Source organism: Mustela lutreola, chromosome 4 (assembly GCF_030435805.1).
Source record: "Mustela lutreola isolate mMusLut2 chromosome 4, mMusLut2.pri, whole genome shotgun sequence".
In the NCBI taxonomy this organism is placed as follows: domain Eukaryota; kingdom Metazoa; phylum Chordata; class Mammalia; order Carnivora; family Mustelidae; genus Mustela; species Mustela lutreola.
Window position 1 is genome coordinate 23680892 of NC_081293.1, and position 26710 is coordinate 23707601.

The 26710-nt window shown below is 42.8% G+C and overlaps 1 protein-coding gene across 1 annotated transcript in view; it reads right to left on the reverse strand.

Moving 5' to 3' along the window:
* Window positions 1-3363: 3363 nt before the first annotated feature.
* Window positions 3364-26710, reverse strand: part of SORCS3 (sortilin related VPS10 domain containing receptor 3) — a 590518-nt gene continuing 567171 nt past the window's right edge. The window contains exons 21-27 of the mRNA XM_059173261.1: window positions 23924-24047; window positions 22444-22556; window positions 14315-14446; window positions 12543-12642; window positions 11418-11523; window positions 5851-6011; window positions 3364-5298 (exon numbers count right to left, since the gene is read on the reverse strand). Of these exons, the coding sequence (XP_059029244.1) occupies window positions 5234-5298; window positions 5851-6011; window positions 11418-11523; window positions 12543-12642; window positions 14315-14446; window positions 22444-22556; window positions 23924-24047 (801 nt within the window). The 3' untranslated portion in view covers window positions 3364-5233. The remainder of the gene's footprint in view (window positions 5299-5850; window positions 6012-11417; window positions 11524-12542; window positions 12643-14314; window positions 14447-22443; window positions 22557-23923; window positions 24048-26710) is intronic.

A 26710-nucleotide genomic window follows, 5' to 3' on the forward strand; every position in this document is an offset into this window, starting at 1 on the left:
GTGCAGGCCTAGGTGAGAGTAGGCAAGAGACTGGTCAGATAATTTTTACAACCTGAGGCCAGGGAGGACAGAGAAAGGAGATTCAGCATTAAAGAACTTGGGCCTCTCAGCTTCAATCCATTATTTTTCAAGCCCTAGTTATTTTGTGTTTCTTAGCCAAATTATCTCATTTGATCTGGGTTGCAACCCTGTGAGGTAGATAGAGGTCATTATTATCAATTTATAGATAGGGAAATTGGACCCTGATTATGTCATTATACCCATCTCGGCCTCAGACAATGAAAAAGTAATGGGAGTTTTATTGAGACTTCTAGTCTTTGAATAGACTGAACTCTGGCTGAGGCTCTCCTCCCGATTTTGTATACAACGTCTCTTTGATTCCGCTCTGAATGAACGTATATCTTCTCATGATATACGGCCCGAGAACACAGAAGCAAAGAGCATTTTAAAGGGCACTCTGCTCCTATAAAGCTAATGGTAATTAAACCAAGTTTAAGGGACATCGAGATGTAGTAGTATTTGGGAGGTAATCGTTGGGCTACATCTGGTCCCTTTCGGCAGTGCCGCTGGAGCAGACAGGAGGATTTGGCAGGATCTGGTGTGTGTGTCAGGACGCGGCATTCCGACCGCTTAAGTCTGCTCTCTGGCCTTCTTCCCTCTGAGGCCAACTGCTTTAAAAGGCAAGCAGCACAGCCTGGGAATCTGGGGTCTGGCAGCTGTCTGTTGAGCAGCCTTCCTTCAGCCCAGGGAGGGAAGCAAGGGCGTCAGGCCATGGGCTGCTAAGCAAGTGGGTCAGCAGGGCAATGACATGTGGAGGGCTGTGAGCCACTGGGTGATGAACACGTTTGGGAACTTAGACTCTAAACCGTTCCAGACCCTCGAAATACAGGAGCCACGCTGGCATAACCATCAGGGGACATGACTGCTGATGTTCCGTGATGCGTGGCTCGATTTTGCCTTTATCCAGAGGGTATGTGGTGGAAAGAGCGCTGCCCTAATAGCAAGAAGACATGGGTTCTGTCTTCAGCTCCACACTCATTTGCTGTCTAACTTAGGGAAGTCACTTTGCTCTCTGCCTCCCAGCTGACCCGTCTACAGAAGAAGAAAAGAGGTCTCCTAAGTATGCTTACGATAGTCATCTGTCAATTCTGGAATCGGCAACGTGCTCCTTGCCCCTCTGAAAATCAAAAGTAGCCAGTGAGGCAGGCCATAAAGTGGTTGCCTTTTTCAAATAAGAAATCGTGGTCCAGAGTGATTTGCTGAAAGTCAGAGATCTCCTAACTCCTGGCTTACCACTCTTTCCAAGGCATAATCCATCACCACCTTGACTCGCAGTGTGTCTTTGTTCCAGATAACTCAATTGGGTGGCTCTCTCAGAGCTGCATCTTTTGCCCAGGAGGAAATGAGCCAATTTGGAAGTGTTTCTCACTTCTACAGATGAAGGTGCCTTGTATCATGGTAACATGGGCCAGGGGAAGTACCTTTTCCCCAGGAACTCTCCCTGAGCGATTTCAGTGGCGGATAGAGCGGTTCCTTTCTAACTTTGACAGGAGAATCCTCAGAAGCTCCGCTTCAGGTGCTGATAGCTGGGCCCCACCCTGAGGACTGCTGTGGGCTTGCTTATCAGGTTTAGAATCTCCAGAGAGAAGAAGACATTCCGATGAGAAACCCGGCGGAGGATAACCACAAAGCCAATCACGCTCTCTGCCTTCTGCCTTTGCCTGTCTGCTACGAGAAATCTGGCAGACTGGTGCTGGTGGGGGAGGCATGGGCTCTATTCCCACCAGGGCTGAGCCCAAACAAACCAGCTGACTAATGCTGCTTTACCACGTATTTCACTCCTGTCCTTTCTAATCCAGTGGAGTGATTTTTATCAACCCCAACGTAAACAAACATGGGAAGAACTCAGATCCTATCGGAAAGCAACAACTACTGCATTTAGAAAAATCACTTTTGATGTGCGATCAGAATATTAGACATGTTACATTACCAGGGAAGCTCATTACACACCCCTGCAGGATGTGTAGGCACTTGATGTTACAAACCACTAGTCAGACCAAAAAAAACCCTATTTCTTTTAGGGGTACCATAAATGACAGCCTCAATATTTGAAGAAGTTGATTATATATTATAATTTTTTAAAAGGTGAGTATAACCCAAGAATAGTTACAACCAAGAATAATACTAATTTTTAGATACATTCACAAATCAAAAGAAAACCTCTGTTTCATCCCATATCTTAGTTATTTGAGTTCAGAAAATATGATTCTGGAATGGTCACCTTAGCATTCAAAACACAGGAGCAAATTATTGACCAAAGCTTTCTGGTTTCTTGGGTTTCTGGGATCCATGGTAATTTATTACACAGTTTGAACACTACAAAGATTAAAACATCTAACTTACAGCCCTTATTCACGTTCCCTTATTATCTAAGGTGGAGAAGAGCCCATCACTTATCCTTCCAAACTCCTTCCTCGGCAGCGGGCAAGATAAGCGCTATTGCTGGTTTGATGAGTCAAACAGTATTAAGAAGGTTAATAATAATAATAGTGAAAAAAACAAGAATACATGTCTTCTTGGTTCCCTCTCCTCTTTTCATTTCCCCTGCTAAAGGCTACAAGGCCTGCGTTGCAGTTCTATCTACCATTCAATGGGATCCAACACCAAGTCTAAGGCCTTGTGTTAACCAGGCCTTCTGATCAGAAGTCCTGGCCACAAGTGTTGGTGGGAAACTTGAAAATGGACCATCTAATGAAAGCCACAGGACCAGAGGAAATGAATGGGTAGATTGAACTATTGTTACTACTGTTCTCAACACATCACGCCCTTCGCTAGAGCGGAATCCTCTATCACACTATTGCCATACAACTTAGTGGTGCCTTACACCAGAGGAGGCAGAGCCTACTTCCCTGACCCATGGATGCTGGACATGGCCATGTGCTTTCCTCTGGTCGACAGAATGGAGATGATGGTAAACAGAATGCCATTTTGAGCCAAGGCCTTACAGACTAAGAGTATCCTGCTGGCCTCACTTGGAATTCTGTAATCCACCATGAAAACCATGCTCTGGGTGGCTTCTAGTACTGGAAGATGACAGCTTATGAAGCAAGCCTGGACCCCAGCTGAACCTAGCATCCGGAGTAGTTCAGGAGAGCCTGGTCAGTTTCAGTGGCATTTGGTCAAACCACAACCAACCTGGAGATCCATGAGTAAAACATAAACATCTGGGTTATAAGCTATTTGTTCGGTTTGGGTTTGGGCCCTGTAGCATTATTCCAATAATAGCTGATGGATAGCAATAGGTGAAGAAAACAGCCCAAAGAGAAACATCTCAGCCAGGTATATAGCTTTGATGTACAAAAATACATTTATTTTCAACAATTTCAAAACCACTGTCTTTTTTTTTTTACAGTAGAAATATTCAAATGGAACAATAAAATCAAGAACAGTATATGTACATATACTGTATATATAGACATGACTCATGCATTTGTATTTCAGTATTTAGTACAAGTATTGCAATTGTCTGCCCCATTTAACCCTTGAAACAGAAAAAGCAGGATCTTTAGAAGCACTCCTTATCCCGATCTATGCTGTAGCCAGTCAGACTTCTCTAGGTTGCACTCTCTCAGGGTCTCCCAGAGAAGGCGAATGATACCTCACAAAGTTAACAGGTACAAAATCCGGCCTTTCCTCCCATATATATATATACAGTATATCGTTTTATAAAACAAGTGTACTCAGGCTGAGCCTGAAAAGAAAACAATGCTTACGGCATGGCTTCGAGTGACCCTACGGAACAGAAGTGGTGTGTGCGAATGGGCGGAGGGGCCGGGGTGCTGGGAACAGGAGGGCTGGCTTTGAAAGCCGCTCGCTCCAGAGGCAAGAACTATCTTAAGGGAACTGAAGGCAGACATTTGACTTTAAGGGAGTTGTGTACATCTGACAAGCAAATAGCACAGCTTTGCTAAAATCATCTTTGACTAATATCGTAAAAGGCTAGCCCCCTATTTGGCCTGCAAGGGCTTACACAGATCTGTGATGCCACAAATGCCACACCCCTCCCAACTGCTCTCACTCCTCCTGGGCTGAGATGCACTCACTAGGCCTCACCTGGTGCCGGGGGACTTTTCTGAGCTCAAAATAGCGCCAGAATTCTCCAGAAGGATTATACCTTTCCATGGATTCCAACCAGAAAGAATAACTGCCCCTTATCTGATCCGCAGCCAAGCTTCTTTAGAGAAAACCCATCTTCTCGGGTTGATAAATCTCCACGCTTTCCTTCTGGAGGGGAAGCCTTGTTTCCTCACCTGCAGTCTGAAGTCCCTGGTGGGTTTCATCTCGCACCTTCATCCGGATCACCGATGGCACAGAGAGCCCCCCATGTTCTAGGATGTCACTCTAGTCCTTCCTTGATGACTTGTCCCAAAGAAGCCCTCCCCCCGCTTTATATACAGAAGCAGAAACCAGCTATGGCATGGACACGGAGATGCAAGAGTTAAGTGTGACAGACAACTGGAGAGCATCCAGAACCCAACACATCTAGCAGGCCTGGGGGTTGGTCAGCTCTGAGGGTGAGTGCATAAGCCAACACACGCATCTTTCTTTTTTCTGTTTTCTTTTTTACTAAACATTAAATTATTTCTTAGGAAATAAAAAGCTATTTACATTTTAATTATGTACAGTAAGCCATCTGTAGCCTCGCTATTGGCATGCACGAGGCGGGGCCTCTTTCATAAAGGTGTGCACGCTTTCTGCAGCTACTTTCACTCCCCACCAACCCACCTCCTGCACATCTGACTGGGAAATGTTCTGTGTTTTAGGGTGTGTGTGCTGGGGGTAGGGTGTGGGTGATGTGGAGGGGGACATGGGAGGTTAATGAGAAGCCAACCCAACTTAAAAAAGTAAACAAGAAAATAAAATTTAAAAAGAAGAACAGAGACCACAAGGAAAAAGAGAGTCCTCACACGGTCAGTGGCAGAATAAATTAGAAAGGCCACGGGAAGATGCATCCTTTGCCCTTAGCACAAATGCAGCCATTTGTTCTTTTTGTCTCACTTTAATCAGCTAAGAATGCCTTCTGCCTCCCAAAGCTAAGCATCTGCCTGCTATTTATGAAGGGGCCCTTGGTAAACAAAAGGTAAAAAAGACATTTTCATTTTTCCATAATAATAGTCATAGTAATCATCAAAAAGAAAGTCAGAAAGATGGTTGACCATGTGGCTGGTTGGTATTAAACACTAGTGCAGTTGGGGATCTCCTTTGTGCTTTCGCTGTTTGCAATGGTGGCAATGCCTCCTGCGGGGGAGAGAGGACAGACAGATGGAAAGAGGATGTCAATTTCACAAGGGCAGGACTCTGTTTTATTTATTGCTATAGACCAAGGCCACGTTGAATGGGTGCTTAATAGGTTTTCATTACATGGGACACCTGGCTAGTCTATCCTACCAGCTCGCTGGCTTCTGTCACCTGTATTTGAAAGTTTGTTACCTCCCACACCAGCGCACGAGGTGGGAGCAATGGTGTGTCATCTTACACGCCACTGACGACAACAGTAAGAACAAGCTAATGCATATTGCCAGCAATGGAGAGTTGGCCTCAAACCTCCCCGACTCTGACTCTAGCACTTCTGATGTTGGTCTATTTTTGAGGAAAAAAAAAAAAAATCTGACACTTCCATGTGGCCAGAGTGGGCAGCCAAATTTTAAAACACAATCGTGTCTCCGTAGCCAGTTGTTTCCCAGCCCTCCCTCCAGTCTGGCACGAGTTGAAGGACAGGCCACATGGGCTGACTGCCCTCGCATTTGGAGGACAGAGGACACAGGAGCTTGGTGGTACCAGCACACATACCTATGACCCGGGAGTCCAGCTCTTTGTCCAGCAGTTCCTCGGGCTCGGTGAAGTCACTGAGTGTGATTTTGGGAGCGTTTTCACTTTGGCTGACTGACCCAATCATCTCCTGCTCCTTGTCGTGTTGGACTTGAGCATAGATGTTAATCCAGGGGATTTTCCTTTAAGAAATCAGATTATGATCACAGGGTACGCCAAACTTGGGCCACTAGGAGATTCTGGGTCATAAGGGGGAGGAAGAAGCTATTTGCAGGACAGGCCAACATCTAGGAAAGGGGCTGGTTACCCAGACACTGTAGCTGTGAGGCCAAGCAACACAAGGCCAGACACCAGATGCCCAGGGCAGATGTAAACCATAGAACTCTATAAGGAATGCATCTTCTTCTGGTGTAAACCAAAATAGATTCGGGGTAAACCTAGAGGTTTGCCTGGGGTAAACCGAATTGGGGTCAACAGAAGGGCAATGCCATTGAGCAGATAGGCATTAAAACCCTTAAAATACTTATCCTTTATTAGGTTTTTCAAGGAACTGGACTTTGAGATGCACACGGTTATATCGCAGTGAAAAGACATCTTTTTCTAAGTTTGCATCAATTTAATCAGTTCACATTGGTTTCCTTTATGAAGAGCCAAGAAAGAAAAGGCTTCTAGCCATTGCTATTATCGTCAGAATACCACCTGTGGGCCAAAGATCTTAAATACCTAGGTAGTCAGTTTCCTCATCTGCTCGATGGGAGTTAACAATAACTTCCTTGTATGATTGTGGAGAGGATTAAGGTGAGGATTAAGAGAAGCTAAATAATCTCCTTCAAAGACACAAAGGCTTAGGTTTGGAAATAAGACAGAAAGACTTAAGGTTGGAGGACTTGGAGGACCAGCCAGTTGGGACTGGAATTTTCTTGGAGGATTCATATTCTGACCCCTCTTCATATCCCCTGACCCACTGGGTTTCAGGCCTGTAGTCTCCTGTGAATTCCTCTCACCCAGTGCTTCTCAGACTTTAAGTGCTTATTTCTTACCCAAGTTCTTGCTAATATGCATTTGTGACTCAATAGGTCTGGACAGGATGGAGTGAAATAGGGCATTTCTGCCCAGCTCCCAGGTGATGCTGAGGCTGCTGGTCTGAGCCCCAAACTTTGAGTTGCAGGAATCTAGCACATCAAACCTGTCCCCACCTTGGAGACTTGGAACCAGCTGTGCCCTCTTTTACACTCCTCCTCCTACTCTTCATGATGGTGTCCTTTTGTCCTTCAGAACTTACCTCTGAGAGCCTCTCCTAGCCACCCCACCTCTCCTATGAAAAATATAGAATTATGGAACAGTGTTTATGGAATAAATGAATAGGATGCTGGGGTTAAGGATGACGTCAGAGGCAAGCCTGCTGACTTTGCTTCCCACATGTGCCAGGTCTATATTCTCTGTCTTCTCTGCTGCACATGCAACGAAGCACCATGCTTGGCACATGGTTCATAGTCAGCAAGTGTTTGCTGAGTGAATGAATAGATGACCTCAAAACACGTGCTCTTTCTACTTTCAGATACTAGATTCTCAAACAAAAAGACCACAATTTTACCTTGGAATATTATCTCTAGAAGAGACCTCTCTTACCCCGTTAAATGAGAGCAAAATCAGTTTAAAATCCAGACATTTCTTGAAGCTGATCACTAGGAAGAGTATTATTAAAACTTAAGGTATCTGACACCTTCCTCAATCCTGTGCATTTCTAAAGAAGAATCACTCTGTTTCCCTATGACTGACCAGTGGTGTTTTCAAGCTTCTACATTCCTTTCCCTAATCCAACCCCGATGGGGCATCCAATGAGGTTTGCTTGTAGTTAATTCATTATGAAAGATCCCAAAAGAGGCAGGAAACATGGGTGGTTCCTACCACTCCTTCACATTTAGTTTCTGTTTCTTTAATGGTTGCTTTTCATACATTGAGAGAAGTGTCCTCACGACTCCTACTGGTCTAAACCAGCTTAACATAATCTACAAGGACCTTAAATGAATAGTTCGCATGTGAGGCAGCAGACCCCAGGCTCTCTAAATATGTATAATTAAAAATTCACGCTGGTCCTTATTTCCCTCTCATCTAAATAGAAATGCAACCTACAGACTTAGATTTCTTTTAATCATAAAAGTACGTATTACTCATGAATGGTAGGATAAGCTGTAATAGTTACCAGATGTCAGAGGCGGTTAAACTCTTCCTGATCCCACAAGTTTGTGTATTTCAGAACTGTAGCCAGAGTTCACTGCCTCCCCCTTGCTGCTTTCCCAGCGATCCCTGGGAGGATTTGAATAAATCCGCCCTTACAAAGATTGTTCACTTTATTTCAATCTCTAAACAACAGGCAGAAAATTCTTTAACATTTTTCATAGAGGGGTGGAGGGGATACCACTTTACATCCTCATGTGCACATTTTAAAAACTTGTCAAGTTATTTTACATCTCCTAACATGTGCACTTGAAGGACTATGGGAGAATATCAGACTAAGCCCCACTTTTGCAGGTAAGAAATGTGGGAAATAAAGAGATTTAGGGGCATTTCTTGGCCTATACATTTATATATGTTTTAATAAGAGAAGGAAGATGGATCAACTGAGTTTCCCAAAAAAACTTTAGCTTTTGTTTGTTCCAGCTCTAAGTGTTAGGAGTCTGTGGGAGGAAATTTAGGTCTCTCTAAATTTTTCTAAAGCAAGTAGGCTTCAGACTGCAATGAAAGACTTGCTAAAAAAAAAAAAAAAAAAAAAAAAAAAAAAAAAAAAGAAGAAGAAGAAGAAGAGGAAAGAAAGAAAGAAAGAAAAGGCTGGAAAAACATGTAAAAGCTCAAAAATTTTCTTGGACAGCCAGGAAGAAAAAAAAGGAAAAAGATCTACAGTATAGATAGAAAGTTTTGTTGGGCAGAATTTTCAGATAATAAAAGCCATGTCATAATGATTTCTAATTATCTTGTCTAAAACTTCAGAAAATAACTACTCAAGAATAAGATCAAATACGAGAAACAGGGTGGTATTTACATAAAGGAATCTTGGGGCTCATGGTAGCTCTCTTCTTTTTCCCCTGTTAACCTGACTACTTGGGGCACTGAGATTGTTTTCAGTGCCTGGCACATACTGAGCCTTCAGTAAGTGTTTGTTGGATGACTATGTGGTTTAATGAGTAGATGCTGATGATTACACAGAGAAAGTGTTGGGTCTGAAAACTCACCGTGGCCAGTGATCCGGAAAGAGAACATCCGTTCTCTAGATGTTCTGCCTGTTTGCTAGCCAGGGGCAGATGTTTAAGGTTAAATTAAATGAAGTTAAATAAAATTTAAAATTCAGTTCCTCAGTCATACTAGTGGTTACTGCATTGGACAGTATAGATTACAGAGCATTTTCATCACTGCAGAAAGTTCTACTGGACAGTCATTAAAGAAACAAAGGAGCCTCTGGGAAGCACAGATAAGAACCTGACCTTTACTCATCGGCAAGCCTGGCACCCTCCATAGAGCCATCACAAGAGTTCCAGGTGATGGGGAGGGCAAAGAAGACCGAAGAAATAAAAGAAGATGCAACAGGACCTCAACCAAAGCACAAAATATGCTTAGGAAAGAAAAGGTAACAGATGATTGTAAGTGTACTTAGTTGACTCTCCTGTTTACCCACTTTGAGTCGTGTTTGTTCCCTGTGGCCATAGCTACAAGATTCACTGTCAGGGATGCAGGAAGAGTAGGCTGATATTGGGAAATGACAGAGGTAGAATAATTCAGAGATGTCATTACCTGGCAGAGATTCAAGAAATCTAGTGTACACGTTTAAAGATGCCTACATTAATAGGTTGACTGTCTAGAGAGTTTAGCAGCATTTGCAAGAGAACAGAAAACTTCCCAAGTCTCAGGGATGCCTTGTTAAGAGATGTCTGACACAAATACCCTTCTGTAGGACTTTTACTGGCCCTTGTCCTCAGCAACCATGAGGATCTAGAAGCCAGAAGGTGACACATTTGGTTTAGTTGCTCTTCAAGCTCCAGCAACCACTGGGCTTCCCCACAATCAAATCCTTGGTTGAATTAAAGTGTGCTTTGTATGGAACTGAAGTACATCCACAAATGGGCGTTGCCTTGACTAAATCATTTCTATATGGAATCTTTGTTCTCTGATGGTGATAACGAGGGTTTGTTCCCATCTCCAAAGGCCAAATGGGTAGGTGGGTTCACTGGTCTTGATCCATGAGGATATGAACTCACATACTGGTCTATTAACTGAGTAGGAAGGTAACTCTCTCTGCGTCCTGATACGGAGGGTGTTGAAGGCTTCCTGCTAGTTACATAGTGCAGAGATGTGTACTGAGGAAAACCATTGTTCTGAAGCCTGAGCTGTCCACCAGAGGGCAGCTAATGAGTCCTGGGGGAGGAGCACAGCCTTTACCATGGATCCCTTTCACAATCTAAAAGCATTACCTTCAATGTCTAGAAAGACTCCCAGGACCAAGTTTTGCTTCCACAATGGTTAATGATATTTTCACTTTAACCAGTCTTTGTATGAAGCACATTTCCATGCCACTCATAAGATCTTTTGAGAACCTACTACGTGCCGTGTTGTGATCCAGAAGGCACCTTGGGAACTCATGTTCTCTGTTATCGATAATAGCTTAGCATTGTTGATTACTTAGTATGTACCAGGGACAGATGGGACCATATTTAAACTGCACAGCAAGCCTATTAGGTATTGTTTTCTCTATTTTACATATAAAGAGATGAAGGCGTAGGGAGACAGATTCAACTGCCCAAAGCTAAAAATGCTAAGTTAAAATTGGGGGTCTGTCTCATTGCAAAGGTCATACTCTGAACCAGGACACCTCTAGAAGGAAGTATGACCTTATTCTGTACTTAATGGTCCAGAATTATTGCTTTCAACTCCATGTTTTAGTAAGTATCCTATTATTTCACCCCTTCTGTGGCCTTCAAACATAATTTCTGAGTACATGCGAAGTTTGGTTTTCCTGATCAATTGCCCTTTAGAAATAGGAAAAGAGGGAAAGGGATAAAGGTGGAATATTTTTAGCATGCGAATTTACCCAAGAGAGACCAGGGAGCTGCCACAGAGTATAAGAAAATACGTGTGTGTGTGTGTGTGTGTGTGTGTGTGTGCGTGCACGCATGCGCACATGTGTGTCCATGTTTGCACTAGATTTCAGCTGTATTTCCTCTGTTTAACCACCCTGAATGGGTGGTAAGCTGTAGAAAAGATCTCCTGACTACCTAAGATCTTATTTTAGAAATTTAGGGAAGGTCTGAAAATTCTTTGCATTTCTCTTAAAGAGAATAAATTGATTTCATAGGCTATCCTTTATTTTCTTGACTCAATATACCTATAAATTGGATAGAGTTCAGATTCTTAAACCCATTTATTCTTCAATCCTCAAAGAATAGGCATTCCTGCCTTCCCCTTCCCCCAATGCCAACAGAGCTTCAAAGAGAATTAATTTCACATATGTGGGATGAGTTTAGGAATGGTGGCTAAAGGAAGAATCAGCTCCAAAAAATCTAGCCCTGATATCAAAATTGAGCAATATTAGCACATACCTTTTAAACTTGTAGATCAGGAATACAGCCAGGCCGACAAACACCACTGATAAGAGCATAAGCATGGCTGAGCTGCTGTGGCCAGCACTGGAGTCCACCAATGGAGCTAGGAGGAAAAAGCAGACAGCTCACTTAGAAGCTATTAAATGGAGGAAGCTCTCATCAGAGAAAGGAGGCCAGCTGATGCCCCATCCTTAAATCTAGTCTCCAACTGTCCTGTGCTGTGTGCTACCTGGGCACAGGAAGCTTGGTTTCAATAATGGAGATAGTGCCCTCAATCACAGCTTCTCAGGGCAAGTAAACTCCTCTGCTCTGCCAGGATAAACCTACTGTTTTTGGTGTAAACTGAGTAATGTGGATCTAGCTAGGGGGAGTAGAAGAGGGGCTCCAGTACTCTTTCTCTTAGATGGCCTGAGTGCCTGCCAACATAATTATGGCTTATCTATTGGGAATTTTGGACTCAATAGTCATGCAGTGTTTCATTCTCTTCCTTTAGACAGTTCTGCTAAAACACTGCTGGGTGGGCACATTTAGAACCTCCACAATCTGAAAAGTCTTAGATTACTAATATATATTTAGCAAATAGTCACTCCTGGAGACCCAGTAGGGGACACCCAATGGGACATACCTTTTCAAATTCCTTTTACAAATCAATCACTAGAGCTGATCTCTGTATCAATTTAGATTCATCTGTTGTAAATCAAAAGGAGTTTTAAAGTTATCTCATGTGGCCTCCCAACCAAGATTCACGGAATTGGAGAACTGGAGAAATTAAGAAACCCTGAGGACTACCCACCATAATCCCAACTTGCAGATAAAAACAAACAAACAACAAACAAAAAACAATTAAGTTGAAGCCCAAGGAAACTGTAGATTTTCCCCCCAAGGTCATCCAGGGATTCAAGAGCAAAGCCACTTCTAATGAGAAGTCTTCTTGCTACCACAACAGGAAGCCCCAAGAAAGATGTGATTAATCTTTCGTAACCATCACTACACACAAGAGCCCTGCCCACAAAGCTATTTTCAGGCATTTGTGGAGAAGCATCTGATCGTGATCTCCTCCCTTTTCTCCCCAGGCTAACAGATCACATCCCCATTTCCCCCTGGAACCCGCCAGGCACTCACCTAATGTCAGCTGCGTGACATACACTATGACTTGAACCCCTGGCTTCAGCTCAAACTGCACCAAGTTTTGGTTTAGAGCATTAAACAACATCTCTACAATCTGGAAAAAAAGAGAGAGAGAGGGAGAGATGCACAGGAGACATGCCATGAGACAGTCTTCCCTCATGGAGCTAGAAACCAGGGCCAAGAGGCAAACAGTGACCAAGTTCAATCAGGAGACAGGATACTGGGACATCTTCATCCATCTGGTTCTCGCAGCTCTCGGAGCCCTGCGAGGCCAAGGAAGCAGTTGGTATTATTTGCTATATGTTATTGCTTATGGAGAGTGGAGAGAGAGGTGAATTATAGTTGAAAACAGGCCTCCATGTCTCATTCAGTCCCTGGATCAGTGCTTTCTCATCCACGCCTTTATAACTCACCGTAGCGCAACCTATTGTGGTTTCCAATGAAAGGACATCAACCCATCATTGGTTCTTTAATCGAATGAAGTACACACACAGGATAGGGCGGCCCCTGCCAGGATTAAAGTGGGGAAGTAGGTCCTCAGCCCACTCCTCTGCTTTTGCTCTTTTGGAGACAATGGGAGGCAGACATCAAGGCAGAAGCTGCCTTCTTTTTATGGGATAATTTTTCCTCTTTACTTTTCTCCAGCAAGTCTCGGAACACATAACACCGATTTAATCACTCTGTAATTCCCACATGAAAGCCGAGGCTGACTTGGGCTGTGGTCCCTAATTCTTATCTGGCTGGACGTGCCTTAACATCACAGCTGCTATTCATCACCGTAATTACCTATTTATCTAAACAAATGGATATTGTAGCTTCCAAATATAGTTCACACATGCCACTTGCTATTTCAGAATAAAGAGGTCTTATAAAAGTGATGCATGCATTGAGAAGCTGATTTTATTTCTGGCTGACTTGGATATGCAGCCCTGCACTACGACTATCTGCTTCATTTTCCAGAGGAGCAAACTGTGTTGGCATCTCTGCTGCCCGAGGATGGCTGTGGACGGCCATAGGGATGAGGTGACAGCCAGGTGAGTACCGAAGGGACACAGAAGATGTCTGTGCGACTGCCTCATGTGGGAACAGATCTGTGCTTTGTGCGGACTCAATTTTTCTACCTCTCTGACTTAGTGTCACAGGCAGGCAGGGAAAGGTGAGGCAGAGCACAGCCCAGGAGAGCCCAGTAGGAGCTGGGAGTGAGAGAAGCTCCTTTACTTCAGAGATGGCGTGCCCATCACAGGAGCTACATGCTCATTTGACGAGGATGGTGAACCACAGTCCCTTTGGACATGCTGGATCCTTAGTCAAAACACGATGACACAGTCCCTCTCTCTCCACAGAAGCATGTTTAAAAGCAGCTCATTTTCTCTCCTAAAGCAGGAACTTAGATTGACCAGGATCTTTAAGGACAAGAAGCCTATTTTCCCAGATATAGACAGGGACACTCAAATCCCTCCCTCTCTCTCCAGTGTCCACCCCCCTCCATCCCCGGGGGGAAGGGGCAGGTCACTGGGCAGGAGACCTGAGGAAGTTGCAGGAATGCCAACTGCTGGAATGCCTTCCCTTCTTGTGTGCCAAATGCTCTAGTCAGTGTGCACCTGGGCACCTTCTGTTCCTCACAGCCCCAGGTTCCAGAAAGACGGACAGGCCACTGGGCCAATGGGAGGAAGCTCCCTTCCCTTTGTGGCTGGAGATGAGGTTGTGTGCCCTTTGACTGGGAGGTGCAAGCACGCAGTACCCCAGCCACGCGCTCTCTCACTTACTTGTTCCAGGTCCTCTTCATTGCCTTTCCTCCTCTCCGTCAAGTTCTTGGGGGGAAGGATGAAGAGCTCTGCTGAAGTGGGGAGCCCAGGGAACACAGCCACCAGGATCTGGTCTTCTGGGACACTGGTTACCTGCAGAGACCACAGAGTGAGGCTGTGGACCAGCCAGCCTCCCGGAGTCCATCACAAGGAGTGGAATACACCCACGTACAAGGCTCAGGTGTGTGCCGCTTTACCCGACATGGGAGACACAGGGCCCAGGATATATCCAGGATTCCTTTCTGTTTCCCATTAGAGGTGCCATGGTTAGTCTCACTACCTCCTCTGGCTCTTACACACATTTTTACCAAAACTAAAATACTACAGCGGTTTTTAAAATATTGTTTGCTCGGAACACTGGCTAAAGCTCCTCCCATATTTTTCTTCTTTTTTCTGCACAGAGAGAGCTAGAGCTTTTGGTAAAAACATGAACATACCGGCTGCGAGCAAGGAATAGGAGGTTACAAGCAAACATGGGAAAATGCAAATTTTAAAAAGAACAAGACAAGCAGCACAATTTTCACTTACTAAAGCAGGATTTTTGTATTAAGTTAAAATCGCTGATATTGGTGAGGCTTCAGTTAAGAGCTCTCTCATTTGTGGCTGGCAGCACAAACAATCAATGCACATTGCCAGTTTGCTTTTCAAAAGACTTACTTTAAGGCCATAAAAATATTCAGACCTATTCAGTAACTGTAACTCGGAGTGTTTGCCCTAAGGAAATGATCCAAAATATAGAAAAACCCACAAACAGGAAGAAAAACATTATTTATAATAACAAATAAATGGGGAAAACTCAAATATGCAAAAACTTAAGTAAATAATGGTATGATCACCCACCAGATAGAATGCTATTTTACCATTATGATGATAATTAGTACAGTCAGCCAACATGGAAAAACACTTATGATCACTACATTCTGATCTATTTCCTTACATTTCTTTGGTTACAGCCCTATAAAAATAGAAATGTGTAAGAGTAAAAAAGCAAAATAAAATACTGAAAGTTGTGTTAAGATGCTGAGATTATGAGTGAGTTTTTTCCTATGCCTGAGCGTTTAGTAAAAGGATTGTATTGCTTTTTGATAAAAACTTAAAGGAAGCTTCTGTCTGGAGGTAAACTCCTAAAGCAAACAAAACGCTGAGTCACACACCACCTGCTGTAGAGTATGGTTATTCTTCCCTAAGTGTCTCCTGAACAACTCAAATTTGTGCCAACTCAAATAGGGTAGTTTCTGATTTGGAAAAAAAAAAAACAAAAACAAAAAACAAAAAACAAACTTTGCCTCCTCCAAGCAGTCTCCCCTGACTATTGCCACTTGCAGTGACCTCCTCCAAGTTAGCCTCTCATGCCAAGCACTTCCAGATACCATGTCTACCACATTTCAAGGACTTCGATCATTTTGACTGTGACATGAATGTATCTGGCTGATATAATCTCTTCTCTGAAAGGTTCCTATGAATGTTCACTCAAACATTCCTGGGGGTCTTTGTGGATAGATCACTGTCCTGAAGATGCTTGCACAGAGTAGAGACCAAATAAAGAGTTGCTGGATTGAATAGAAATGGAGGGGCTGTTTCGCATTGGCTCAGCTCTATTTCCTATTTGGGACTAGGCTCATAGATTGGAGTTCATTCTCAGGGATGTGATAACAGTGAGAGTACCAACTTGCAGGAAACTAATAAGTAACATTCAGACCTGAAAAGCCCACCAAACACAGAGGATCACTTAGAACTGGCTTTGCCAAATGCCTTGGTTTCCTGCTAGAAGGCATGATCCCAAATAGCTGGAAGTTTTTGTGTTCAAGCCTATGGGGCAAAAAGGTCTCATCCCTCATCCTAACCAACCAGGGGAAGTAAGTCTCTGGAGACCATTCCAAAGGGCAAAGGGTAAGCCTGTGAGTGCCACTGCTACACTGACCGTTCGTCCCAGGGAACAGCGGTCTCAGTGGCCGGGGGGGGGGGGGGGTGCGGTGGGTGTCAATCAGTTAGTAACCTTGGGGAGACTCTGCGGCTATGTGTCTAGAGTCACTTAATCCCATCCGAAGGGATATTTGAGGGACAGGTCCTCGTGAGATTTAAGGCCCAGCCATCAACTGACATGGCTGATTATTATTTATTAGTATAATTATTACAATTACTAAGTTATTTATTAAAAAGCTAGTATGTTTTTAATAAGCACAATCATGCAAAATATACACAATTCTGGATGTTTCACAGTCACAGGGATGCACGAGCAGTCACATTTCCATCCCTTTCTATGAATAATCTTTTTGTAAAAAGATTTAAGATGAAGATCATCCAGTAGACAATGTCCCACTGGAATGCTCTCTTGAATCATTCTCTTTTCCTTCTTCTTTTTCTTTTTTGTTGGCTCCCTCTTGAAGTCCTTCCCTGGCTCATCCCCCTCTGCCTTAGGGAGCATCAGCATTTACATGTGCCCTGCCCCCCACCTCCTGGGGGGGTCTAATCACCTCCATACTTGCAGCTCCCACATCTCTACCTTCAGTCAGGGTACAGCCACTTGACCTTCAGATCCACATTTTCAATTCCCCTGGTTATTTTCACCCAACTATTCCTCATGTGTTCCAAACTCACTTTAAAAAAAATCACATAATTGGGGCACCTGGGTGCCTTAGTCAGTTAAACGTCCAACTCTGGATTTCAGCTCAGGTCATGATCTCAGGGTCATGAGATGGAGCCCCATGTCAGGCTCTGTACTCAGTGGGAACTCTGCTTGTCCCTCTCCCTCTGCACCTCCCCCCACCATGTGCTTGCTCTCTCTCTCTCTCTCTCTCTCAAATCAATCAATCAATCAATCAATCACACCATTACTGTTCCTCAAGCATGTTTCTCTGACATAGTCCAACTAAGGACAAGATCATCTCCTCCCTGCTCTGGAATCAGAAAGATTCTCTTCCTCTTATTCCCACTACATACTATTAGTCACCAATTCTACTGTTCAATTTCTCAAGTAACCTTTGAATCCTTCCTCATCAAGATTTTGTTACCTCTGGTCTAGAGAACTGCAATAGTGTTTTAACTGGTCATCTTTTGTGAAATTTCTCCCCCACCTATTCACTTCTCTCTCCTACAGCCCATCCTCTGTACTGTTACCAGAATGGGTGTCTGAATATAAATCTATTGTCAGCATTTTTTGCTTGAAGAAGAAAGAGTTTTTCGAACTTCCTGTGCCCATTGGGTATCTGTTGGACCCCTGCAGGCTTCTCCAATACTTCTTGAGCTGCCCTAACCATGCTAGCTCAAATCTAGCTACAATGGCCTTACAATTTTTAGACTGGGTACACTAAACTCTGCCATTTCCCCAATATGCTGTACTCTTTCAATAGCCCATGGCTTTGTGCATACTCTTCCTTCTACCTGAATGACACCATAACCTTTCTGTTAACCATATGTATCCTTTACAACTGAGCTCCAAGGGAGGAGGGCAAGATGGTGGAGAGTAGGGGACCCTATTTCAATGAGTTCCCTGAATTGAGCTGGATATCTATTAGACCACTCTGAACACCCACCAATCAGCCTGAGATATAAGAAGATATATATGGATCTCTACAAACAGAATATCTCCGATGGTTGGTTTTGAGGTGTGAAGCAGAGAGCCGTAATTCTGTGGGCAGATATTGGAAGACAAACAGAAGGGGAAGGGAGCTGTCAATAAGTGCTGGCACTGGGAAGATGAAGTAACATAGGAGTGTAAAAGTTTCCCATGCTGCAGACCAGGCACAGACTTGAAGACCAGCAGTGGCAGGAAAGGACTTTAGGACAGCCCCCCAGGCTGAATCCTGGAGCTGTGGGGGCATGTGTGTGGACTGGGGACATCTGGTGGTTTTGCAAGCACAAAGGGCAGAGACGTACTTGGAGCTAGAAGCAAGGGCTGGGAGAGCTGCTGTGGGGCACACAACCCCGGACGCTGTGTTTTTTTTACCAGTACAGACAAAAACAAAGTCAGTGTGACCTGGAGGGTCTTTCTGGAGAACAAACTGTGATTTCTCTGTTCTGAGACAGAAGTTTGGGTACTATCACTTGTGCTCTGACTCTTGGAAGTGATGCAGAAAGCTGCCAGCCAGGGAGAACAAAATCCCCCAAAACTCGTTTTCACTGAGCCCATCTCCCTGACAGGAGGTAGGGCAACTCTGCCCAAAAAGGGTTGCCTGAGTAACAGCATAGCAGGACCATCCCCCAGAAGACAGGCTGGAAGAACAAGAGGCTGCCAACCTGAATGTCCCCATAAAACAAGCATCTTGCTTGGGTTGTAGTCAATAGTTTGGACTCTGTACATTCCCTCAATGCCCCCTCAACAGAATGACTAAGAGGAGGAACACCCAACACAGGAAAAATTCAGAGACCATGACCTCTGCCACAGAACTAATGTATATGCATTGAAGCGAGATATCGGAAATAAACTTCAGGGTAACAGTTATGCAGCCAATAGCTAGGCTGGAGAAAACCATTAATGGCAATATAGATTCTCCAAGGGCAGAAGTGAGAGCTGATCTGGCAGAACTTAAAAATGCTATCAGTGAGATCCGATCTAATCTAGATACTCTAACAGCTAGGGTAAATGAGGCAGAAGAACAAATTAGTGCTCTAGAAGACAAACTGATAGAAAAGAACGATCACAAGAAGGCCAGGACCTGACTGATGCCCTCAGGAATACTACCAAAAACTCAAAGAATAAATAATACCTATTCTCTTGAAGCTGTTTCAAAAAAGAGAAACAGGAGGAATACTTCCAGACTCTTTCTATGAGGCCAGCATTACCTTGATTCCAAACAGGAAAAGACCCTTTCAAAAAGGGGAATTTCAGACCTATATCCCTGATGAATATGGATGCCAAAATTCTCAGGAAGACCGTACGTAGCTAGTAGGATCCAATAGTATATTAAAGGATTATCCAGCATGACCAGGTGGGATTTATACTGGGAATGCAAGGCTGGTTCAACATTTGCAAATCAATCAATGTGATAGAACACATTAGTAAAGAAGAGAGAAGAACCACATTGTTCTTTCAATTGATGCAGAAAAAACATTTAAGAAAATACAGCATCCTTTCCTGATTAAAACTCTTTAAAGTGTAGGGATAAAGGGAACATTCCTCAATTTCATGAAAAACATCCATGAAAATCCCACAGCAAATATCATTCTCAATGGGGAAAAGCTGAGAGCCTTCCTCTTAAGATCAGGGACACAAGTATGCCCAATCTTGCCACTTTTGTTCAACAGAGTGGTAGAAATCCTAGCAGCAGCAATCAGACAAGAAAAAGAAATAAAATATATTCAAACTGGCAAAGAAGAAGACAAACTCTCCCTCTTTTCTCAGATGACACAATACTTTATGTGAAAAACCCAAAATACTCCACCTCCAAATGACTAGAACTCATATAGCAACTCAGTAATGTGGCAGAATATAAAATTAACGCACAGCAATCAGTTGTTTTCTTATACACTAACAATGAAACTGTAGGAAAAGAAATTAGAGAATTGATTCAATTAATAATAGCACCAAAAACCATAAGATACCTTGGCATAAACCTAACCAAAGAGGTAAAGGATATATACCTTAGAAACTACAGAAAACTCAAGAAAGAAATTGAAGAAGACACAAAAAGATGGAAAAAATTCCATGTTCATGGATCAGAAAAATAAACATTGTTAAAATGTCTCTGCTGCCTACAGCAATCGATACATTCAATACCATCCTGATCAAAATACCAGTGGCATTTTTCAAAGTGCTGGAACAAACAATCCTAAAATTTGTATGGAATCAGAAAAGACCTCAAATGACCAAGGAAATGTTGGGAAAAAAAAAAAAAAAAAGCTGGAGGCATCATGTTGCCTGATTTCAAGCTATATTTCAAAGCTGTGATCACCAAGACAGCATGGTAGTGGCACAAAAACAGACACATAGACCAATGGTACAGAAAAGAGAGTCCAGATATGGATCCTCAACTCTATGGTCAAATAATCTTCTACAAATCAGGAAAAAATATCCAATGGAAAAACGATAGTCTCTTCAGTAAATGGTTCTGGGAAAATTGGACAGCTATATACAGAAGAATAAAACTTGACCATTCTCTTACACCAAACACAAAGATAAACTAAATGGAGGAGAGACCTCAATGTGAGACAGGAATCCATCAAAATCCCAGAAGAGAACATAGGCAGTAACCCCTTTGACATCGGCCACAGCAACGTCTTGCAAGACATGTCTCCAAAGGCAAGGGAAACAAAAGTGAATATAAACTTCATCAAGATAGAAAGTTTCTGCACAGCAAAGGAAACAGTCAACAAAACAAAGAGGCAACCCACAGAATGACAGAAGATATTTTCAAATGACACTACAGACAAAGGGCTAAAATCCAAGATTTATAAAGAACTTCTCAAACCCAACACCCAAAAAACAAATAATCAAGTTAAAAAAATGGGCAAAAGATGTGAACAGACACTTCTCCAAAGAAGACATACAAATGGCTAACAGAAACATGAAAAAAATGTTCATCCTTGTTAACCATCAGGGAAATTCAAATCAAAACCACATTGAGATACTCCCTTAGACTAGTTAGAATGGCAAAAATTGACAAGGCAAGAAACAAGTGTTGGAAAGGCTGGGGAGAAAAGGGAACCCTCTTACACTGTTTTTAGAAATGCAAGTTGGTACAGCCACTTTGGAAAACAGTGTGGAGGTTCCTCAAAAAATTAAAAATAGAGCTACCCTATGACCCAGAAATTGCTACTGGGTATTTACCCCAAAGATACATATGTAGTAAAAAGAAAACTGCACCCCAATGCTCATAGCAGAAATGTCCACAATAGCCAAACTGTGGAAGTAGACAAGATGTCCTTCAACAGATGAATGGATAAAGAAAAAATATATTCCATATACACAATGGAATATTACACAGTCATCAGAAAAGATGACTACCCACCATTTGCATAAACATGGATGGGACTGGAGATTATGCTAAGTGAAATAAGTCAAGCAGAGAACATTGATTATCATACGGTTTCACTTTTTGGGGAACATAAGGAATAGCATGGAGAACATTAGGAGAAGGAAGGGAAAAATGAGGAGGGGGAAATCAGAGGGGGAGACAAACCATGAGAGGCTGTGGAATCCCAGAAACAAACTGGGAGTTTCAGAGGGGAAGGTGGGGAGGATGGGTGAGCCTGGTGATGGGTATTAAGGAGGGCACATATTGCATGGAGCACTGGGTGTTATTCACAAACAATGAATCATGGAACACTGCATCAAAGACTAATGATGTACTGTATGGTGACTAACATAATGTAATAAATAAATAAATAAAACTGAGCTCAAGTATTCCCTGCAAAGACCATCCTAACAGCTCACAAGTATTTAACGAATCACAAATAATGTGTTAAGCCTGCTTTTCCCTGGATAGAGTGAATTATACTCTTCTCCAGGCTCTTTTGAAATGCTGGCCATGCCTCCTTCATAGAACGAGTCACATGTTAGACTTAGCTCTACATTTGAAAACCCATGTTGCATTTGTCATTATGTTCTAGCACTTTGTTCTAAGCAATGCATTAACAAAACCCTTCCAAAGCTCTCTAAGGCCAATCTGACCTTGAGTTAACTCTAGAACTCTACTACCCTGATGGCATGTTCTGTTTTCTGGACTGCAGCCTTTGGATTGTCATGTATAGCCACTGGCTATACACTCACAGCAAGCCAATAGTCTTGTGAGTCTGAATATCTGGTTAAGAAACCCCCTTGGCGGGCAAAGAACAAGCCTAGTGAATGAGATCTGTATAGACTCAATGAGTGCTCCCTCCATTAGTTCATTAAAGAGGTCCACCTCTTGTCCTAGGAAAATTCAGTATAAAGATAGGGCCAATTCCCCTCCTCCTGTCTATCTCTGTCTCTCCCCCACCCCTCCTTCCCTCCATCTTCCCTTGCCCTCCTCATTCCTCTCTCTCTTAACAGAGAGAGAAGCCTTACGTAACTGTAGAATGGTGGTTTTAACCCATGAAAATTTAGTCTGGACCAGATCATTTGGTTCTTTCCTTTACACACTAACCTGTAAGCAAAGATAAAGCCAACTTACTTTAACCAGAGCTCTCTTGATGACATTGCCAATATCTTGCCTCCACTCAGGAATGTCAGGGTTGTGGTAATCCAAGTTTGGAGAGAATGACAATAGTTGGGACTGGAAATATTCTGCAGGGACAGAAGGTGTGTGAGTAGGGCTGAGAGAGGGATGGCAGACTAGCAGATGCTGTCATCACTGTGCTTTAGGGAAATCGTCCACTCTTCCATGTGGCCTCAGCTACAATTCCTTTTTATTGGCTTCTGAAAGAAGGTGGGGCTTGGTGACTGGAAGGGGATTTATGCTCCTACCATGTAGGATTCCTAGCATCTTAAGCCCTTCTTCTGGTAAAAGAAAATTATTTGAAATGAAAGGTAATTATGAACCCCAGAAGAAGAAAGTATTTACTATTGTTGGCGGTATTGTACAGAGCCGATGATAAAGCATTAACAAGCTGGGCTTGGTTGGAATCAGGCCTTGCCAAGTATCTTCCCCTTAGTTCCTCTGACCTTCCTCCTAGAAACCATCTCAGGGAACTAGATCAAAATCCTGTGTGTAGAGTGTGGGTAATGTTCAGTTTCTTGACTCAGTTGGTGGGTCCACAGGTCTGTTTAATTTGTGGGAAGTCATGAAACTAAACACGTGTTATGTGTGTACTCTTCTGCATTAAATTTACACTTTAGTAAAAATGCTTGCTTAAAAAAAGTCCTCCACGTGCCTGATGAGAGAGTATCAAATTGGCATAGATGTAGGAAAAGGTGCTTACCTGAACGGAGACTGAAGAAGTATGTTCTGAGTCAGAGGACTTTTTAGAAAGCCCCAGGTATAGTAGCAAGCTTTAGGGGCCTGGGGGAGGTTGTGTGAGATGGTGTTGAAAGCAAAACTTGATTTAAAATAGATTTAATAATTGGGAATGGTTTTCCAGGATTGAGAACAGGAAGTTAGCCTTATTATCCACTCTTTTTTCTAGTTCTACCTTCTCATCCTAGCCTTATTCTTGAGCCTTTGCAGCCAAGGATTTAGAATTTTTCAACAATTGGTTATATGGACTTCATCTCAGTAACTTAGCTATGAGTTCTGCAAGGATAGGGAACCATGACTCCTCTTTTGAAATCACTGGTCCCCATGGTCACAAAGGGTTGGGGCTGCACACATGTTGTAGATACCTCAGCAGGACATCAGATCTAGCTGCCTCTATGACAGTCTTTCTAGTTTAGCATCCTTCAACTTACGATATGTGCTTGTCTAATGAGAGCCCCATCAGGATCATCTTAGGGAATAATAGATGCTTGTCTATGCCCATCTGTGCCAGTTTCTCTTGCAGCCTCAGTGTCTATTCAGGAACAAGGTAGAAGATACGTTTATAAATCTCTTGTTGACCTACATAATTTCCCCCTGGTGTGGGGAATTTTCAAAGCAGTCAGGGGTTGCCCTAAGGGTAGGCAGATGGCATTGATTGGACAGGAGGGGGCAACACAGAACAATTTTCAGGGCTTACCATGCACAGCAATGTCTTTTGTGTCCTGGATAAGGGCATTTCCAGCAGCTACCTGGACAGTGATGGTGTTGGTGCCTTCGGCCAGGAATGTGAAGGAAATGCTGCTGTCCAAGGTGATGAGAGGCTAAAAGAAGGAAAGATACCCATTTAGTCCTCTGTGGGATATCAAATTTTCTTCCTTTCTTACAAATCTCAGACTGTCACAAATCTGCATGGTATTTGTGTGTCCCCAAGGAATCCTAACTTGAAACAAGAAAAGAGATAATGACTTTTTGTAGCTTCCAAAAACTGTGATTATACCCAGTATCCAGGAAGAATAGTAATATCCTTAAAATACACTGTAAAGTGTAATCCTGAAAGATGAAGATAAGTTTGGACATTCTGGATTTTGCATGTCACCCTCTTCCTTCTCCTGGGGCAAAGTAGAAGCAACATTTTTAACCTATTTCAGCTGGCTCTGGGAATAGATCATTTATTTCTCTTCTCCTCCAATATTCTGTGTCACTTGCATTTCCTCCTGTATTCCACTGGGGTGTAAGACCTTTCAGAGAGGTGGTCACATTTTATTTACTTTTGTATCACCTATCATTGGCATATTACTTTTGTGTAGTAGAATACACATGTTAGTTAGATGTATAGTCCAATCACTGACATTTTATTATATCTGTGTTTTCCACTGCAAAGCATTTGTAACATTTTCAACAGGTTAGAAAATAATAAACACACATATCTGTGACCATTTGAATTCCTTTTTTCTTTTTTCTGCTTTATTTCCCTGATCACAACATATACAGGTTTTCCAAGGATAGACAGAAACAGAAGCTATTACTTTCCTGAGAATTTGGAACTTGATGAAAGCAGGTGCTTCTGGGAGAGAAGAATGCAGATCCTGAGGTTGAAGAGTCATTATTCAGTGGTCATCTTAAGGCCTGCGTCCTTCCAAGTTCCTGCTGTTTTGCAAGGTACGACCCAGTAGTAGCAAGCTGCTCTGAGGCAGCTCTCAAAGAGATGTCACAAGCACAGGTGAGCAGACTCCCTATCCTCTTTGTATGTCAGGATAGCCATGGGACAGAGACCAAGAAGGCAGCCAGTTGGGGAGGCAGAGAGCAGTTCTTGAAGCAGGTGCATGTGGGCCAGACCTTACACAGCACACTCAGCTCTCCTGACTGAACATGGTCTAGATATGTGTGTCAGAGCCCTGCAGAGACTCACAGATGTGGCTCTCTAACAGCGTCCCTGCTGCAAAACGAGAATTGCTTTCTAGCTCAGAATTTCCAACTGGGCCTCTGAAACATAATTTGATTTTTTCTTCTTTAAAATTCTGGAGTCAGACAGGCTACCGTTGCACCACAAGTATTACGCCAAAAGAAATAAGTCAGTCAGAGAAAGACAAATACGTGTGATTTCATTCATATGTGGAATTTAAGAAACAAAGCAAATGAACAAAGAGGAGAAGAGAGGGGGGGGGCAAACAAAGACAGACTCTTAACTACAGGAGAAGCACCTGATGGTTACCTGAAGGGAGTGGGGGGTGGCGGCAGGGCTGGGTGAAACAGGTGATGGGGATGAAGGAGGGCACTTGCTGTGATGAACAATGGATGATGGATGGAAGTGTTGAACCACTGTATTGTACACCTGACACCAATATTACATTGTATGTTACCTAACTGGAATTTAAAAATAAAATAAAATTCTGTAATTCCCCTTTTTTTTTGACCAGGCTGACAGCTGGAGTTGGGCAAGAGGAGAGACATTGCTGTAAGCATGTGACATACCTTCTTCTTTGTTTGCTATATGAAAGAAAGATGTGAGTACAGAAAGGAAGGTATTTGTGTTGAGCACTGGGTGTTACAGGTATGGGATGAAGCAGTAAGTTGTACTCCTAAAATCATTATTATACTACATGTAAACTAACAGGACCTTTAAATAAAGTTTTGAAAAAAAAAAAAAAAGAAAGAAAGAAAGAAAGAGAAACACTCTTTCACTTAACTAAGGGCAGATCCCAGAGTTCAAGTATTCTTAAGTCTGAGTGACAATACACACAAGGGTGTGACCTTCTAAATTAAATAATGAATGAGTTGCAAATAGGTTCTATGATGTATATCAACTTCCATGAGCTGATAGTCACTGCTTAGTGTCCTGGGTTGAGAAGGAAGCTAAAATCAAGTTGGGTTCAGCATACCAATGTTGGCCATGGCAATGAAATAATGTGTAACACAGAGTTGCCATTTCTAGTGTAGTAAAAACAAAGACTTGAAATTCTGGCTTTATTTAGTTGCTATTGTAATAAATTACCTTTGGCAAAGTTAGTTCCCATTTTGAGCCTCAGTTCTTTATCCGTTAAATGAAAGGTCTGGGTTGGAAAATCTTTGAGCACTTTATTGCAATCAGAATATACAGGATTGATGAATGTCTTATGTCTTTCTAGTCTCCAATAGTCAACCCATTCAATCTTAGCTGTTAGGAGACCTTCGTTTGCTTCACTACCTAGTCATATTCTTTGGAATAAAAATGAGATGCCACTATATACCCAACAGAATAGCTAAATTTTCTTTAAAAATGATAATATAAAGGGGCGCCTGGGTGGCTCAGTGGGTTAAGCCGCTGCCTTCGGCTCAGGTCATGATCTCAGGGTCCTGGGATCGAGACCCGCATCGGGCTCTCTGCTCAGCAGGGAGCCTGCTTCCTCCTCTCTCTCTCTCTCTGCCTACTTGTGATCTCTCTCTGTCAAATAAATAAATAAAATCTTAAAAAAATGATAATATAAAATATGACTAAGGATGCAGA